This window comes from Aquarana catesbeiana, linkage group LG01 (assembly GCF_042186555.1).
Source record: "Aquarana catesbeiana isolate 2022-GZ linkage group LG01, ASM4218655v1, whole genome shotgun sequence".
NCBI classification, from domain to species: domain Eukaryota; kingdom Metazoa; phylum Chordata; class Amphibia; order Anura; family Ranidae; genus Aquarana; species Aquarana catesbeiana.
The window spans coordinates 96,506,282-96,522,281 of record NC_133324.1 but is presented as its reverse complement, the minus strand read 5'-3'; the positions used below and the strand labels follow the sequence as shown (position 1 = coordinate 96,522,281).

Genomic DNA, 16,000 nt, shown 5'->3' with positions numbered 1-16,000 from the left:
GTAGCACACTATCAATGTTTTCACCCAAGATTAGCACAACTTTAAGACAAGATTCACACATTTTAACAAATCTTTTGATTATAAAAATGTGTGAATCTTGTCTGAAAGTTGTGTGACTCTTGAGTGAAAATTTTGATAAATAGACCCCTAAGTGTATTTATACAGAACTGCAACAATGTTGCAATTCTGTGTTTGATTTCCACCCAGGACACTGCCCCAAGTATATATCTGTGTTCTATGTGCTGGACTTTCTATTTATTTTAGGAGGAATAGATGGTAACCTATTTCTTTACCAACATCTTGCCAAGAAAACTTATTGAATAATGACAGTAGGATGGCTATCCAAGCAGTTGCCCCAAGATGACTTTACTTTGAAGGCTTTAAACAAACGTGGATAAATAAGCAGTGAACTCAAGACAGTTGCATTAAGCAGATATACACTCACAAGTGTGGTGGAATTTAAGGTCCACTATCTTTGGATATTTCACCTTCTCGGTAGAGCAGTAAAAGGCCTTATATATAAGAACCTTTTCTGCCTTAACAGAAGCCCACTGATATCATATGGCCAGATTTCCTGGCTTAAGTTGGGACTTAGGTACCTGCATTACACAATACAATTCCTAAAGTTAGAGAGTCCTAACGAGAGACCTTGGAATTGCCATTTGGTATGGGAGGTAATGTGTCAGTGCTCCAACTTTTTTAAAGTTTTTTGCATTCTGTGGTTGTACTCTAGCACCTTAAAATAGAACTGTTGCCAGCCTGAGGATGTTCAGCTATTTATATTTTCTTAACCAGTGGTATTGAAGCTTTAACAAACCCTCACGGTCCTCTGTAGCTGTAGGCACTGGGAAGCAATTCATCCTGAAAGGCTACAGCAGAAGCAATTTTTAGCAGTTTAGTTAATTTTGTTCCTCCCCAGCAACAGTAAATTGGCAGCCTGACAGCTTTTTAATCTCTAACAAAAACAAGTAAAGGTGAAGAGAAAGAGGAGTGCCGAGACCCAATCTGAACAGCTTCCCTGCTTCTCTTGTGCACATTGTTCCACAGTGATTGCAGCTACAGATGTCAGTGAGGGCTTGTTTTAAAGCTCATTTACTGTTAGTGAAAAGTTCTACTTTAAAGTTCTTCTGCTTTTATTGCAATGAAAAGAAGCTCAGTTCTAACATTACCTATAAGGCATCTCTGGATTTTACTGGGAGCACTTATATTTTAGGGTTCTTAAAGGTTGGCACTCAGCAAATGTGGGCTTGCCTGTGCAGATATGGCCAAATTAGGTGATAGAGCTTGGGCAGAATAAATATAAAGCTTGCTGTGGCTTTTACATGTGAAAGGTTGGGAGGTATGCTAGTAAACAGAATGGATACTTTGGGAGCTTGTAAGACAGAAAAAAAACAGAAAAAAATAAGTAATCATTGTCAATATTTGCTTCTCTTGGTATATTTCATGCATTTGATAGGTGTAGGAATAGTAAGGCTTGCTTTTGTTGCATTAGGTAGCATATGGTTACAGAACTGTTAAAAGTGAAAACCAACACCACTTACAGGCTTTCATTATTTGCCTTTAATGATTTCTAAATGCCATATGAAACTGCTTAACTCTGTTTTTTCCCATCAGCCATTGCATAATTTTATGACATTTTATAAAAGTATATACTGTATATACAGTAGAAAGATAGATCATTTCTCAGAAGTAAAAATAAGTCCATCACCTGCTGAAAACGTGACAAAATAGTATGCGCCGTCATCTCTGTCTGTGTTATGCAAAAGGACTACTATGGTTGGATATTACCTGTTAGTTTTGTTCTCCATAAAATAAGTGCCGTGGAAGCCCAGCTGTTTTACACATGCCGGCACTTCATCTGTTTATCATGTTACTTGTTTGGCGTGTTTGGCAGAACACCATAGTGTGAAAGAGTGTGCCGCTGAAGTATGTTAAGCATTCAGCACGTTTTGTTGGCAGAAGTAACTGGTTAACTCAGTTTTTTCCCTGTAATCTTTTGGTTATCGACACCAGCAAAACATGTTCAATACGCCTGCAGCTATTGAACGCATATGTCTGTCTGACTTGGTAGAGCGGTGGCCCTGTTTGCTCTTACAATACTTCCCCTTCCTGTTCACTGCCCCGCTGTCACATGATCCCATAGATGACAAACCCAAGTCCTAATTCTGCCCCAACATTTTTTAAATTCTTTTAAAAAGCATTAGCTTATAAAAAGTAACATCTTGAAAAGGTTTAAAATAATTCAGTGTGTGTGGCAGAAAAAACAGCTGCCCCTCTACACCCAAAACCGTGGAGTTCTTTCACAATGTAGATTGCTGCCTCAAGTTGCTTGGGGGAGCACTACCTTCTGTGAAGGAGTGTACTGTACATAGTTTAGAATCCTGCTTATAGGAAATAGAATGAGGGACTGTGGAAGTGGATTGGGTCAGTGGATTTAGGTTTGTGGACACTTTACTGTTTTCTTTTTTCAGGAAACCTTGAGCTAAGATTTTGTACAAAACTCCCAGTCTGACAATCAATATTTTCATTCTTTGCTATGGTCATCATCTTTGGTTTGTGCATCATATGTAGGTGTCCCTTGAATCAAATTCATGCCTAGCTCATGCAGGGAAAAGTAAAAGGTTTGCTTTGATTATTTCTCTACTCCCCAGCAAGACATTGTGACCTTTCTTTCATGCCCCTGTTGACAAGGTGAAGGAATGGAGCACCTGTGTAAGCTCTGATTCATTATAGTCGAAGCTTACACAGGGCTGAGGACTCTTTCCCTATCCTCATTTGACAACACTGGGCCAATTACCATGTGTCAACACTGAGAGTAAGGGAAGTGAGTTACATGCTACTCTATACCCAGAATTACAGGGTTTTTTCTTTGCTGCAAGCTGACTAAAGCATCTTGGTTCTGCTGGGTAAGTGGGGATCCTTAAAACAAGCCTGTTTCTTTGCGCTGCATGAGCAAACCATGTTTGCTTTAACTGTGAGTTTTTAAAAAAATATTTTATATTTTGCATTTATCATTGATGGACAGGTAGATGACATGCTCTGTTTATATCTTTCTCCCATTTTAGGTATATTGGAGATAACATCAGTGGATGTAGGGGTTGTGGCAGTGAAATCCATTAACAGCAATTATTATTTAGCCATGAACAAAAAAGGCAAAGTCTATGGTTCAGTAAGTAACTATAATTCATTTATTTATTTATTCCATTCAAAACTGATTTTTTTTTTTTTTTGAAAGGTTAATAGAGGGGTAGAACCTCTGTCTCGCCAAGACAGAAAGTGAAGGGAAATCTGAGTTCTGACTATTGTCTCTGGGACATGCCTTAAGGGAGATTGCTCAGTAGGGACACCTGTCCAGGGACAGTTGGGGAGTTGGGATTTCCCTTCACTATCTCTAGAGAAATCTCAACATTGAGGGTGTACAGACAGCAGTCAAAAACCTAAAGACCTGAAACATTTTTTTTTGGTGCTCCAGCTTGCTATAGCATGATGTAGGAACACCTGAAGATGTGATAAGAGGCTTTTGGCACCAAAGTGACAGAAGCATCCCATTACTACTAATATTTATTAAGGAACTCGTGACAGTCTCCTATCCATGATATTCCTGACAATGCTGCTGTTTCTCTAGGGAGAAGAAGAGATTGAACATGTTAAAAAAGCATTGTTTCCCTCTAACAAAAAGTGGAACTAGGGATGTCCACAGCAAACTTCTCTCAACCCTCTCCATAGGCCCAGAGGGGAACGTTCATCCAAGCCAAATGTTTTTTGCTCAATGTCCGGCTAGCATACTCTATAGAGATAGCTGAGGGCAGCTGGATCTACCCAGTACAGTCAACCAACCTCATTTTGCAAGTATCCATTCTCATTAGGGCAATGGTAACACAACTGCTGAACAAACCAGCAGGGAGCACTTGCGTTAATGGGTGGCACCATTCTGCAGCCTGAATTTGAAATTCTTAGGGTAGAGTGCTGCTAAGGAATCAATAGTGATGCAGAAGGTGCAGCGCTAAAAACTGACAGAAAGTCCTTGACAAGAAATTCAACAAAAGGGTCCAATAAGTGTGAGGTCCAAAATAGAAAATCTTGGGAGAGATCCTCCACTGACAGATGCACACATGCACACTGACTCTTACTATTCAGAGTGGACCACTACATACAGTATACAGTGGTCGAATGCACTTGTTACACAATCCAATAGATCGAACAACAGCACTCTTGCAGACATCATCAAGGGTGCGTTTCTAGTTATTAATTGCACTTTAAAGTCTCACTCAGCTGCATATTTGTGAGCTGAGCCCCCCTATGCATTTGATGGGCACATTTTTGTAGTGTAGGACGCTCAACACTAGAAGTAATTTATTTTTACAAAGCAAATATTCTTTTGCATACTGGTACTGACTAGTATTCAGCATTTCTTTTCTCCCTCAGTTTTTCTTACTCATGCAGCTTATGCAACCCCAGTGGTGATGGAGAGGGGCAGGGAAGGGGAAAACAAGGAAGCTCTGCAGGCACCCAATGTGCTCCTTATTAACCAAATACATTATTCGATTGTAGGACACTGGTGGCTGGCATGCACGGTGCCCAAGGTTGTAATGCTGTACAATAAAAAACTGTGTCTTAGTGTGACTTGACCTACATGCCAGCAGCTTGTTGACAATCTTTGGGCAATTTGGGGCGATTTTTTGGTATTTTGCCACAGCACCCCGGTTGAAAAAGGCTGTTCTGGACTATGAAACTGTTTTGAAATATTTATGTTGTGTTGTTTAAAAGTATCCATCCTAATAAAAAAAAAATTGTGTTTGAAAGTGAAAATACTTGTAAGCCCTCTGTATACTCATGTTTTTTCATTATGTTCTATCTCTTTTATATTTACAGAAGGAATTTAACATCGACTGTAAACTAAAGGAGAGGATAGAGGAGAATGGTTATAATACCTATGCATCTCTAACCTGGAAGAACAATGAGAGACAAATGTTTGTGGCACTAAATGGTAAAGGAACCCCAAAAAGAGGACCAAAAACAAGAAGGAAAAGCACAAATGCTCACTTTCTTCCTATTCCTCTATAGCTTCACATGAAGGATTTGCTAACAAAGAACTAAAGACCTACAGAGAACATTCTAAAGGGCTTCAACACTTCGACACAGAGTGGAAAACCAGTTGTGGAGTTCACAAGCGTACCAAGTCTTCCAGAGGCTGTTTTTCTAGTGCCGCGTCCTACAAGCGGCCAGATCGGATAAAATAAAAGCTAGCCGCCCGTTTGAAGAATGTTATTTGTTGTGTGTACAATGCTGTTTAAAGGACGAGAGACAATCATGCAGATGATCTTCCGGGAAAGTTATTTATGGAATACAAACTTAAATCAAAGATCTGCTTTTCTCATTCAGACCCAGCGATCCAGCGAGCAGACAGACACGCAAAGCATTTGCTGAAAGTACTTGGGTCAAATTGACAACAATGATGGATATTTTTTTGAAGAGACATCCACAAGAATGTATGGGATTAAGATGTGTAAACATGTGCAAACTGTTCTAACAAAACAAATAATGTGGTATTCCCGTGTATTCTATGTACTGCGTCCCAACCCCCACCCCACTGCCTTTGTGTTCCTTTGTAAGTTATTTATTTAATAGAATGTTTAATATGTGTCTTCAGTGTTTAAAGCTGAGTGTCTGCATTTGTGCATCATTTTTTTTTCATTATCCTAGAGAGATTGTTCTTTCTGCTTTAACATCCTAAGAACTGACAAAGTTTCAGAAAAGACGTTTATGTGAAAAATAAGAAAACGCTTTTTGTTGGTTGGTCATGTAGGTGTTTTAAAGAAGAACTCCAATCATAAAACAAAAATCTCTAAATGGCACACACATTTTTTTTTTTTTTAATCATTACTCTTTTAATTGTATCTTCGCTCCATGTTTTACCATATATGGCTGCTTTTTCCAGAAGACTAGGACTCAGTGATCTAAGACTGCAGTTTTGTTACTGAAAAGTTCCCACCCCACTGCCCAAAGCATTCCTGAACTCTGTGTTCTGCCTACGTACTTGCCTCTACCACTCCCAGTGCATACGACATGAGAGCTACAGGTAGTATAAGCCAGTGGTCTCCAAACTGTGGCCCTGGGGCTGAATGTGGCCCTTTATTTTCTTTTATACAGCCTTGGGGCATTATTCCCCCCACCATCAGCAACAGTGGGTCATAGTTCCTGCCACTGACACCAATGATGGGGCGCTATTCCTCCCATTGATACCAATGATGGGGCACTATTCCTCCCACTGATACTACTGATTGGGCACTATTCCTCCCATTGATACCAATGATGGGGCACTATTCCTCCCATTGATACCAATGATGGGGCACTATTCCTCCCATTGATACCAACGATGGGGCATTATTCCTCCCATTAATACCAATGATGGGGGACTTATTCCTCCCATTGATACCAATGATGGGGCACTATTTCTCCCACCGACGCCAATGATTGGGAACTATTCCTCCCATTGATACCAATGTTGGGGCATTATTCCCCCCTTTAATACCAATGATGGGGCATTGTTCACTCCCACTGATGCCAGGACCCTTTCTTCTCCCACTGGTCACAGTTCGCGCCCCCCTAAAGTTTGAAGTACAGTAAACTGGCCCTTTGTAAAGTGTGGAACCAATGAATGGGGCATTGTTCACTTCCACTGATGCCAGGACCTTTTTTCTCCCACTGATCACAGTCCACCCCCACTCCTAAAGTTTGAAGGACAGTAAACTGGCCCTTTGTATAGTTTGGAGACCCCTGATATAAGCCGTAGATAGGTGTTTATGGCAATCTACCTGCTCTGCCCATTGTATTTTCAGTTACAAGTCTAGGCACTACTTGTGCCACCCTGATATGTCAGGTGTAGGGCAATGTTTGATGTTAATTATAGAGAAGGACTGGTATTAGTACCATTAAAATTTTAAATATATATGGGCTCAACTGAGAGATAGATTTCCCTGGACCTCTTCTTTGGGTCAAAATATGGTTATCCTTTTACAGTTCTAAAAAAGAAAAAAAGCTCACATTATCATCTTAAAATACAAAAAAAGTTATAGAATGACATTAGCAACTGCCTTTTACAAAAGAGGAATAATAAGTATTGTTCTCATGATTATTACTGGCGTTGGACAAAGGGGCCAGTAGATTGCTGAGGTTTTACAATTTCGCCAGAGATGAGTTTTACTCATATAGTCTCATTTTTTTTTACGTTTATATACCTGCAGTCCTGGTGTCATACACTTTTATTCCTGCCAGTATCAATAATTAATGATAACACATTTATAGGAAAAATCAGGTGTAGGCTACAGAGGCCTAAACAAAAAGGGGGGAGACGAGTGTATTGGAAATAATTCACTCAAAATAGAGTGGTCTCACATAGATCACTCACCGTGTAAGGTGTAGTTACCGTAACCAAATACATATAAACACTACAATACCTGATATAGAACACCAGAAAGGGTTACTATGGTAACAGATGGATCATAGTAGAGTACCTCTTAAAATATTAATTTATTGTAACAAGGTTGGATAAAAGTAGAGTATCAGCCAAAAATAATAACAACTTCATAAAGTTTATGATCCATCTGTTACCATAGTAATCCTTTTTGGTGTTATATACCAGGTTTTATAGTGTTTGTAGGCTACAGAGGGCATCAGTGAGCTCACCCAGGATAAAATTGCATGCAGCCTGTTCAATTTGAGTGATCTATGACAAAATTTAAGGGGCCAAAAAAAACGGTAATTAAATATTTTACCGTTACAAGTTAAAATAGCTAGTAAAAATTATCACTATGATTTAGCAAACCTGACAACCCTTTCTGGGGGCCTGGTAAATGTGCCTACAAAAATTACAACTGGCATCTAACCTTTTAATTGTTTATGGAAATACCTGTTGTTTGGCTCCTTAATTGCCTCTGCTGGCATTTTCATTATTTTCCAGTTTCTCCACCCTTTGGTTGGGCTTGGGCTTGTAGACCTCTAAAAGATGGGACTAGCTGGGCCATATTATTTAAGCGGCTTGCTGGCTGATAGCTCCAAGTTAGGGAAGATCTCTAGAGATATGAGACATGACGTACACTGATTACAGTATATCTGGTGGTGGTGTTCTTGCATCATCACTCTCATCAGCCACAGTTGCCACAAGTGGTATCGCAGTGACATCTGGCATTATGATTAGTGGATGTTTTTGCAGAAAGTCCATGGGACAGATGGCTTTTAATATGCCTGTGTACAAACAATTGGTCACCATTGTAGCAACTATCTCTGTCGTAGATGGTTGATCATTTTCTCTTGTGGCATGAATTATAACAAAATCATATATACCGCTTTTTATTATAGTACAGTATGTACCTCTTTTAGATTGTATAAACAAATTGTCTCAAGTGTAAAGATGCAATATATAATGTCTGCTTGAAAGATGCAGTTGACACTTTCTGAGTACGTTATATTGATGATTTACGTGCAATTTTCCATCTTTGTAGAACATCAGAGGACACCTCTGTATCAAGATAAATCAGTGATGCTTAGGTATTTAAGAAAATAAAAACAGGGAGAAGAAAGTTCAAAAAGTAAAAAAAAAATATATATATATATATAATTCTGGACTTCTCCCAGATGTTGCATAGTATTTATCTTGCTACAGAGTACTTATATATTTTCTACCACTAAAAAAGTTTAATCATACGAATTTTGCAAATGGTTATTTCATCCACTAAAAAAAAAAAAAGGTCCATGCTAAAGAGGGTTTAAAGCTTGCTGTGCAACATTCTGACAAATGGCATGTTTTAAAAGAACTTTAGAGTTCAGTTTTCTTCACTTGAATCTGTAGTAAAATTTACAAAACGACAAAAAGATTAAGCGCAATAAAAAATGAAACTATTTCTCAAAACATAATCTGTTTCGTTTTTTATTTAAAAAAATTGCAGTTTTCTGGTAGGGATAATAATAATAAAAATAGCAATAATATTTCCATACTTATATTTACACAGTCTTATAGTGTTTTTAAATGGGGATTACCACTTGGGGAAAACCAATTGAAGGGCCATCCTTGTATCCTAAGTCTTAGACATCATTTTTCAATGGTCTAATTAATGGGGTTTGGAAAATATACATTTCAAAAATAAAGGGTCAATAAATATAAATGTAATACCTTCAATAACATTTGCTTTAAAACATTTAAATGTCTCAGGGCTTTACCACAGCTGAAAAATACTTAAACTGAACTCCAGGCAGAAATAATTTTTTTTTTTCAGATATGTACTTATTAGATAATTATTTAGGACCCATTTACATCTGCCAGTTCTGATGCAATTTTTTAATGTTATTGTGCTTTATAGAAGCCCAATGCTTAAAAATGGCCTATCAACACATGGCAAAAGAAAAAAAAAAAAGAGCTCCGGCTTTTTTTTTTTTTTTTAACACACGTGGGTGCAGCAATACACATCACTCTGCAATACACAGTAAAATATAAAGGTACAAGCACTTCTCAGACATGATACTGCTTCTTCATTAACAACTGGAATGAATCCTGAACTAGGCTTTATTCCCTGACTGCAGTTCAGTCTGCAAGAAAGTTTAGGTTCTGGTTGTGCTCTACAAAAAAGTTTTCAAGACTACCTGTACAGAATTTCATATCTAATGTTAGCTAAAACATTTAACATATACCCATTTCAAATGAATACTTGTTTGCTTGGAGTTCAGTTTTCAGTGATGATGCTTTTGTAGGAGATATTGTTTTCTACAATAATTTTCCTGATTTGTAATATTGTAGATGAATACAGACATCTGACCCTTGCAATTCTCTATTGCCTTAAATTGATGAATATTGCAAAACTAAATATAATGTCAAACATATCAGTTTCTATGCAAACATGGGAACATTTACATACAAATTTAGTAAATATTTTAGGAAAATGAAGTTGTGCCACACATTATTATGCAGTGGGGTCGATTTACTAAAACTGGAGAGTGCAACATCTGGTGCAGTTGTACATGGTAGCCAATCAGCTTCTAACTTCAGCTTGTTCAATTAAGCTTTGACAATAAAAAAAAAAGAAGCTGCACCAGATGTTGCACTCTCTAGTTTTAGTAAATCAACCCCAATATATAGAAGAAACAAGAAAAGTTACTTCTTCCGAGCTGTCTTGTCAAGTATTGCAAAGATCAACATAAAGTGCAGTAACTCATAGCTGCTTTTCATTTTTCAGTTTTCCGCTGTTGTCAGAAATGTTTGAGTAGTGGTGTATTATGGGAATCCATAGAAACCAATCATATTTCAGAAATGTGTTCGGACTATAATTTTTTTCTTATTGGTTGCGTTTGATTACTGTTCTTTGTTATGCAGTATTTACAGAATTGTGGGTGATGTAAAGCATATACATTATGGCGATACAGGTATGGGAGTAAATATACAGAAATGTCTTACTCAAAATGTTATGGAACCTAAATAAAGTAATTAATTGCTGCTTCTTTATATAGAACAATACTATGCATGAACTGGTGTATACCCTGTTATCCATGATGCAGAAAAATGACATGGTGTAACACGGTTATGCAGAGCGAAGATGGCAGGACAATGCATAATAAGAAAAGAAGTGGGTTTACACAGTGGTCAAACAATATGCATTATATACAGTATAATAGCCAGTTAAAGTGGTTGTAAACCTCTGAAATGAAAAATGAACAAAGTATATCCTGATGTAGTGTGTACTGGCCTTGATCCAAAACACCTAGTGTGATTTCTGTGCCCTCTCTCATCCCTCTGCTATCTGCAAGAGTCACCTTTGACAGTCTATGCTGACACCACAGCAGGTGATTGACAGCCTCAGCTGTGCATGTTTCCCTATGAGACTGCCTAGAGGGGTTGTGTGTCCATTCTTTCCACTCAGGTCTCAGGTTACACTCAGCTCCCTGTTCTATGCTGTGCAGTGTGTGACACTAAATCCCTGCCCCCTGTCTGTTGGTGCACAGGAATCCTGTGTAAAATGTGTTCTTTAGGAGACTGTAGAGAAGAGAGGGCTGCAGATAAACAGGTATAACTTATGTAGACGGATTTATTTAATCTCCATGTATCATCCGGGGCTAGTCACTTCAATGGGTATATGTAAGGGTTTTCAGCCACTTTAACACAGTTTTTTTCTAGAGCTTGTGTACACTGTGTAAAATCACAAATTCAAGCTTCTTATTTGGCCTCTTTTATGGGTGAAGGGTTCTGTACACTTTCTGAAATGAAAATCCCACAGCTGGTAAACCCTTGGCAGATAGGCAGTTCAGACACCGAAACTGTGTAGTTCTCCAAATTTTGGAAATATGCCTTAAAGCTGATTTTAGAGCATAGAATAAAATAAGGTTAACTTGGTACGAGCCTCTTGTTATCTTTGGAACAGAAGAACTGGGAGAGGGAGGGCAGCACTTGGGGTCAATCTGGTGGTTAGCATGAACATATTCTGATAAAGAACAAATTGAGAAGGGGAAAGGGTAGATAATTTACCTAATAGTCTGCTGATGCTCCTTTAGGCTGCTTTCACACTGGGGCGTTGGGGGCATCGGTAAAGCCATTTACCAGCATTTTAGCAGTGCTATTCGGCCGCTAGCGGGGCGCTATTAACCCCCGCTAGCGGCCGGAAAAGGGTTAAAACCGCCCGCAAAGCGCCGCTACAGCGCCTGTAAAGTGCCTCAGTGTGAAAGCAGCCTTACTGTCAATTTTTAGGATGGCACAAGAATATGACCTAGCTGTTTCATAAGCCTATCAGGACTGTTTGGACAGGTACATTTTTCAGCAGGTAAAACAGCTTGGCGTTTAGCTTTAAAGGACCAATATGACTGACACATGAACTCTAAGATCTGCAAATACTTTTTGTATTTATGTTGCTATGCAAATATTTTAGGTATTTCTCAAGACATAGTTGAGCTGTTTCAGGAAGACGTTAGAGAAAGACCAGGATTCTCCTTTAGATTTATGGAAATTTTAAACAAGAATTCTGATTGGACATTATAGGCATCAACACTGTACTCCCTTGTTTTTTTTTTTTACTTTCACTAGTCAGCCTTAATATGGTTTAAACAACATGTTAATGGAAAATTACAACAGATCTCCTGTCTCATAATGCCTTTAATGAGGTCCATCATAGTCTTTCCCTAACTTAAAACATTTGTACTTTTGGTATCTTGCTAATAGAACACTTTATCCCTCTTTGCCTTGGATTACATAAATACTAGAACAGAGTAACACCAAGACAGTCATTTGTCATTCAGGTCATTACCAGAATGCCTGCTATCATTGGGCCTTAAAATGTTACTAAAACTGCAACAGTAAAATCAGTCTGTAAATGCAGTAAAGTATGCTTATTATAGTCACTGTGGATCCTAAGGAGTTAATCCTCCGCATTGTGTAAAAAGGCTGTTTGATCCTGTCTTCTCTGACCCTCCCCTTCTTCCACTGTTTTCAATCCATCTGCTGATAAGACAGAGCCTTTGGAGTCACTCTACACATGCTCAGTTTAGTGTGTATTGCTAGAGAGGTTTTTTTTTTTATTGGGAGGGTGCATGTGATCAGCACAGGGCCAATCAGCACTGTCCAGACAGAGGGCCAGGGGTCCTGCAGCTTTATAGGACAGTCAGAGTAGAAGAAAAACTCCTCCTACAAGCTTTAACCAGACACTGATAGAAGTCACAAGACTGCTATATACTGCCAATGAGAAAAAGTATTTAGCAGTTTATATGTACTAAAATAATTGCATTTCCATGTTCTGTGTACTGTGGGAGATCAGATATAGTGAATGCAGGGTTTAGTAACATTTTAAGTCTGACACATAATGGCTTATCTTTTTCCTAAAATCAATCAATTACAGGATATACAATTTAAAAAATCTACCTGGGTTCCATTGACATGGGCAACATGCAGCTTTTTCCTTTAAATCACTTTAGAGTCACCGATTTTGACATCTGAACTTGAAGCAACTTGAGTCCAGCATTGATTTCTTCAGCCTTATGCCCCGTACACACGGTCGGACTTTGTTTGGACATTCCGACAACAAAATCCTAGGATTTTTTCCGACGGATGTTGGCTCAAACTTGTCTTGCATACACACGGTCACACAAAGTTGTCGGAAAATCCGATCGTTTTAAACGCAGTGACGTAAAACACGTACGTCGGGACTATAAACGGGGCAGTGGCCAATAGCTTTCATCTCTTTATTTATTCTGAGCATGCGTGGCACTTTGTCCGTCGGATTTGTGTACACACGATCGGAATTTCCGACAACGGTTTTTGTTGTCGGAAAATTTTATCTCCTGCTCTCCAACTTTGTGTGTCGGAAAATCCGATGGAAAATGTCCGATGGAGCCCACACACGGTCGGAATTTCCGACAACACGCTCCGATCGGACATTTTCCATTGGAAAATCCGACCGTGTGTACAGGGCATGAGTCTCACCTCAATCCCTTAAAATCACTCCAGGCCTGCTCAGTTATTTCCTTACTTGGGTTAGAAGGACACAAATATCCCTCTTTTTTTAAATTTTTTTTCATTTTTTGGTTGTCACAGATTAGCATAATCTAGGCAAATTGCATTGTTTACAGGTCATGTTGCTAACATTGTTTTTATACCTCTCGACATTTTATAACGAAAAAAAAAAAAATGATGATGCCTGGTTGAGAAGCACTCAAAGGCAAGCATCTATTCTACAACCCCTGACCCCACGTCCCAAGAGAGTGAGACACTTTTCATGTTCCTGGTGACAGACACAGCTCTCCCTGGAAGTAGAATGCAATTTTAGAGTTGGAGCAACTACATTCTGATGCCTTTCAGGTGGTGCTGAGAAGACAGATGAATATTGAGCTCCATTCTTGATTCTACCAAACCTCACAGCAAATATAACCATATTTGGTCACAGCTGTATTCTTTTTGCTAAGCCAAAAATATCTGCAAGTTCGATGCTGAGATTATCCAGCCAAAGTTTTAATAAATAGTATGTAGGTAACTGAATCCAACTGCATGGAAAATAGATTAAACCAACATGCAACCCAATCAGATTTTTTTCAACATTTGCTTATCTCTATGCATTCTTTTTGTTTAGAACAAATAGATGTTGACAGCTCATACCCCGCAAGATATCAAAATTTTCAGGTTGTATTCCATGAAAGAAGACCTTCTGTTCAGCATCTTTTGTGCTGTCCGATAAAGATGGTTATAGCCTAATTTTATTTCGTTTGAAACACTTTTGGGGTTGACTTAAAAGAACTAATTATCACCAGTGGTCAAGTGAACCTACTTCAAACGCTCAGTCACATACAGGGGGATAAAAAAGACAGGGACATCCCCTGTAAGTGATGGATGTTTGAAGCACACATAGGTTCACCTACCAAGTGTGAAATTACCCCACTGGTAAAACCTCCCTCTTTATGTGATAATAGGATATATTGATGCTGCAGTTTTATCTTCAAATTACTTGTAAGATACATTTTTAAAAAAGTATGTTTTATTTTTATTCTTTGGAAACTGTATTTTGGTACAAAATGAGACTTACTAATGTGTCTTTTTACTAAAAAAAAAGTTTAACCTCTAGAAATGTTATTTTTTTGTTTTGTTTTTATAAGTTATTTGAGTCAATGCTTTTTACCAGCACTTCCAATGTAAAATCTTTTTATTTAAATATTAGCTGTTTAAAAGAAGCTTTTCCCGTAAACTGCAAAATGGTTAGATTGTGCCGTCTTCCTCAATAAAGCTGTTAATGTAAGTCTTTGTGTGAGATCAGTATATTGTGGTGTTTCTATTTATTACTTACTCATTTCTTACTCATGGCTTTTATATACCTTTTAACAAATTTTAGATTTATTCTATTTACTCATCTGTGGATGATTTATTTTCTTCCACTGCTGTGTATAGTCACAGTGAAGTCGTAGAACAAGCAAAGGAAGGTCAAAGAAATTTTTTTTGGTGAACAGAAGTGATGGAACCACAGCTTGTTTGGGGTTGATTTACTAAATCAGGGGTCCTTAAACTTTTTTAATCCGAGGACCCAAATAAAAAAAAAATATTAACATGCTGAGACCGAAGAAGAGAATTATTGCCAAAATGTCAGCCAAACCAAGAAAAATAAAATCTGTATATAAAAAAAAAAAAAAAAAAAACACGCAAACAAATAAACCTAAAAAGTATGTGTTTCCATTGAAGTATGATTTTCAATACTTTCTCATTTGATAGACAGAAAAATGAAAAACTAACTTATTAATAAAGTAATTATTCTAATTCAAAACAATATGTTCCCAAGTGTTAAACCAATGTATATGCTCATACATATACAAAAACTATTTAAAATATAACTCAAGGCAGAAATAAAAGACCTAAATGAATGCAGCTTTGTATTGATAATATATCAAATGCCTTTAGTGTAAGTACCAGAGATTGACTTGGTATCAATCTCTTGCAGTTCCTGTACAGAAAAGCTCAGACCTTGTCCCTCTAATTTCCTCTGCCCTCTGTCTTGCAAGTGTTTTACTTCTATATTTGTCAGTACTGTCTTTATAGTCAGTGTTCTATATTCACTGATTTTGCTCTTGGACAAACTAAGCCACACGGTTAAAGGGGTTGTAAAGGTAAAAGTTTTTTGACCTAAATGCATTCTATGCGTTAAAGTCAAAAAACATCCGACAATACCCCGTTTTACTTACCTGACCCCTCGAAAGTCGCCCCCGACATCCTCTTCGCCACTCAGCCTGGCCGTTGATTGGTTACAGTGGATGGATTGAAAGCAGCACAGCTATTGGCTCGCACTGCTGTCAATCACATCCAATGACACGGCGCGCCGGGGGGCAGGGCTATAGCTGCCGGCTGTATCACGGGAGCGCGCCCGCAAGCACTCAACACCATGTGAGGGAGCTCGCATGAAGGTGTTGAGTCCTTGCGGGAGGGAACCGAGACAGCCACCGAGGGACCCCAGAAGTCCAGGTTCGGGGCCACTCTGTGCAAAACGAGCTGCAC

The 16,000-nt window shown here is 38.4% G+C and overlaps 1 protein-coding gene across 1 annotated transcript in view; it reads left to right on the top strand.

Moving 5' to 3' along the window:
• The window catches only part of FGF10 (fibroblast growth factor 10), a 138,919-nt gene extending 124,163 nt beyond the window's left edge, over positions 1-14,756 (top strand). Inside the window, exons 2-3 of the mRNA XM_073622126.1 lie at positions 3,066-3,169; positions 4,873-14,756. Coding sequence (XP_073478227.1) covers positions 3,066-3,169; positions 4,873-5,064 — 296 coding nt within the window. The 3' untranslated portion in view covers positions 5,065-14,756. The remainder of the gene's footprint in view (positions 1-3,065; positions 3,170-4,872) is intronic.
• Positions 14,757-16,000: the final 1,244 nt, after the last annotated feature.